Source organism: Apaloderma vittatum, unplaced genomic scaffold (assembly GCF_000703405.1).
Source record: "Apaloderma vittatum isolate BGI_N311 unplaced genomic scaffold, ASM70340v1 Scaffold29991, whole genome shotgun sequence".
In the NCBI taxonomy this organism is placed as follows: Eukaryota; Metazoa; Chordata; class Aves; order Trogoniformes; family Trogonidae; genus Apaloderma; species Apaloderma vittatum.
In genome coordinates, this window is record NW_009700114.1 from 1037 (window position 1) to 2851 (window position 1815).

General features: G+C 42.1%; 1 protein-coding gene across 1 annotated transcript; it reads right to left on the bottom strand.

The window, feature by feature from the left end:
* Positions 1–674: 674 nt before the first annotated feature.
* On the bottom strand, positions 675–1258 carry LOC104280859 (protocadherin-11 X-linked-like; the record flags this gene model as incomplete). The annotated part of the gene is made up of 1 exon (XM_009878650.1): positions 675–1258. A coding segment is annotated over exon 1 (540 nt), but the record flags the coding sequence as incomplete, so codon positions are not given.
* Positions 1259–1815: the final 557 nt, after the last annotated feature.

Consider the following 1815-nt stretch of genomic DNA (forward strand, 5'->3'; position numbering starts at 1 on the left):
GCTATCGCTCCCTTACACATCACATTTTTACACGCTATGCCTTCATTCCCTAATTGCAGTTCCCTTATTTGCTGGAAAGATTCAAAGAGGTGAGAATATGCTCTTACAAGGCCGCGTGGCACTGCTGTACATGAATATCTTGGGCTTTCTCCTGCCTGGACATTATGCCCGCCCAAACAGTAAAGCTGCTTTGACAGCTGGACTATTGGCACACCAGCACACACACAAACATCACATCACATCAGGTTCTGGGCCACGTCTTACTGCTCAAATCAAGTAGTCAGGCAAGAAGGAGACAGAGACCTAATGCAAAATACTGTTGCACTCGGTGCTGTCACGCTGCTGACAATAAGAACACACCCTTAACGGCCTAAGAAGACTGATGGCCAAAGCGCAGAAACATCTGATGCTGGTGGAGAGTTTGTGAAGGCATGCGTGTTTGGTCATATTGTGACACTGACATACACATACATGAGCAGCTTTCAACAAAGTGAAGAGAACATGCACTAGAACGCGCTCCAGGGCATGTACAGATGAACATTTCGGGACAGGCACCTGCAGCGTACCACTGCTGTGGTACACAGCTTCACACTCCTGAATGGTTGATGAGGACTGGCAAAATTTGTGGGAAGACAAGACACAGATAGGAAAACAGAAGAACAGAAAAAACCCACCTTAAGGAGTTCATAATGTTGAATGCCATTCACGCCGATGTCCGGATCGATTGCAGACGGGACAGAATAGCGAGAATTAATCGCTGTGTTTTCAGGGATAGAGATGTTAATAACTGTTGAGGGGAAGAGAGGGGCATTGTCATTTATATCCTCTATCAGGAATCTGATCTTGACCAGTCTGAAAACTTCATCAGGCAAAACAGCAACCTCCACCTCATAAAAGCAGCGATTCTCTGTAAAGATGCCAGAGCACAGCTTCTCTCGGTCTATGCGGTTTGCAGTTGTGAATATCTCACCAGTGTTCTCCTCCACCCGCACTAACGGTACATCCCCGGTCTTATACACAAGCTTGAACTGCAGCGGTGACGAAAGGGGCACATCTGGATCCAGCGTCAGATTAAGATCCTTGAGCAAATTGCCAATGAGGACATTTTCAGGCAGTTCTTCCCGCACGGTATAATTCTTCTCCTGCGCGCCAGATTGAAATACAATACAGGCTAATAAGACTGCCAAGAGGTAGGTTCCAGACAGCAAGTCCATCTCCAGAACGACTGATGAGTATTCGTGTAGAACACGAAGAGTAGCTGCAAAAAAGAAAAAAAAAAACAAAAAAGTTCTTTAAGAACATAAAATTCCGTAATATTTAAGTGATGGAGACAAGAAAAGAATACCTTTCCATTGCAAACAATCCACATTGTTTGAAAACTCAGTAGTAAAATTATATTTGATTTAGTAATCCTTCATAAAAGGTACAAAATTTCTTGCGCTTTTACATTAAATTGTTCACTAAAAATTAAGTAAGACTCCTAGAACTGGATCAGAGTGAAGGAACAAATAAATATATAGATCTCTATTTCCAGCATGAGATTTTCCTTTGCTTCTTAAGAAAACCTCTTTCTTTGAACCACATTGTCCTCATGGGTTTTTTTTGTTTCCCAAGAAAAAAGCAGGTAAGAAATTTGCAAGCAACCATCTGCTGAGAACCAGATCACTTTATACCTCTTGTTCAGAGAAGGGAAACCAAGAACACTTGCCTTAATTTTCCCTCAAGTTTTGCACTAACAAAATTACGTAACCTTTGTTAAGAGCAAAGAAAACTGGCTATTTTTAACAGAGAGACTTACACTGGCAAGAAATTTTT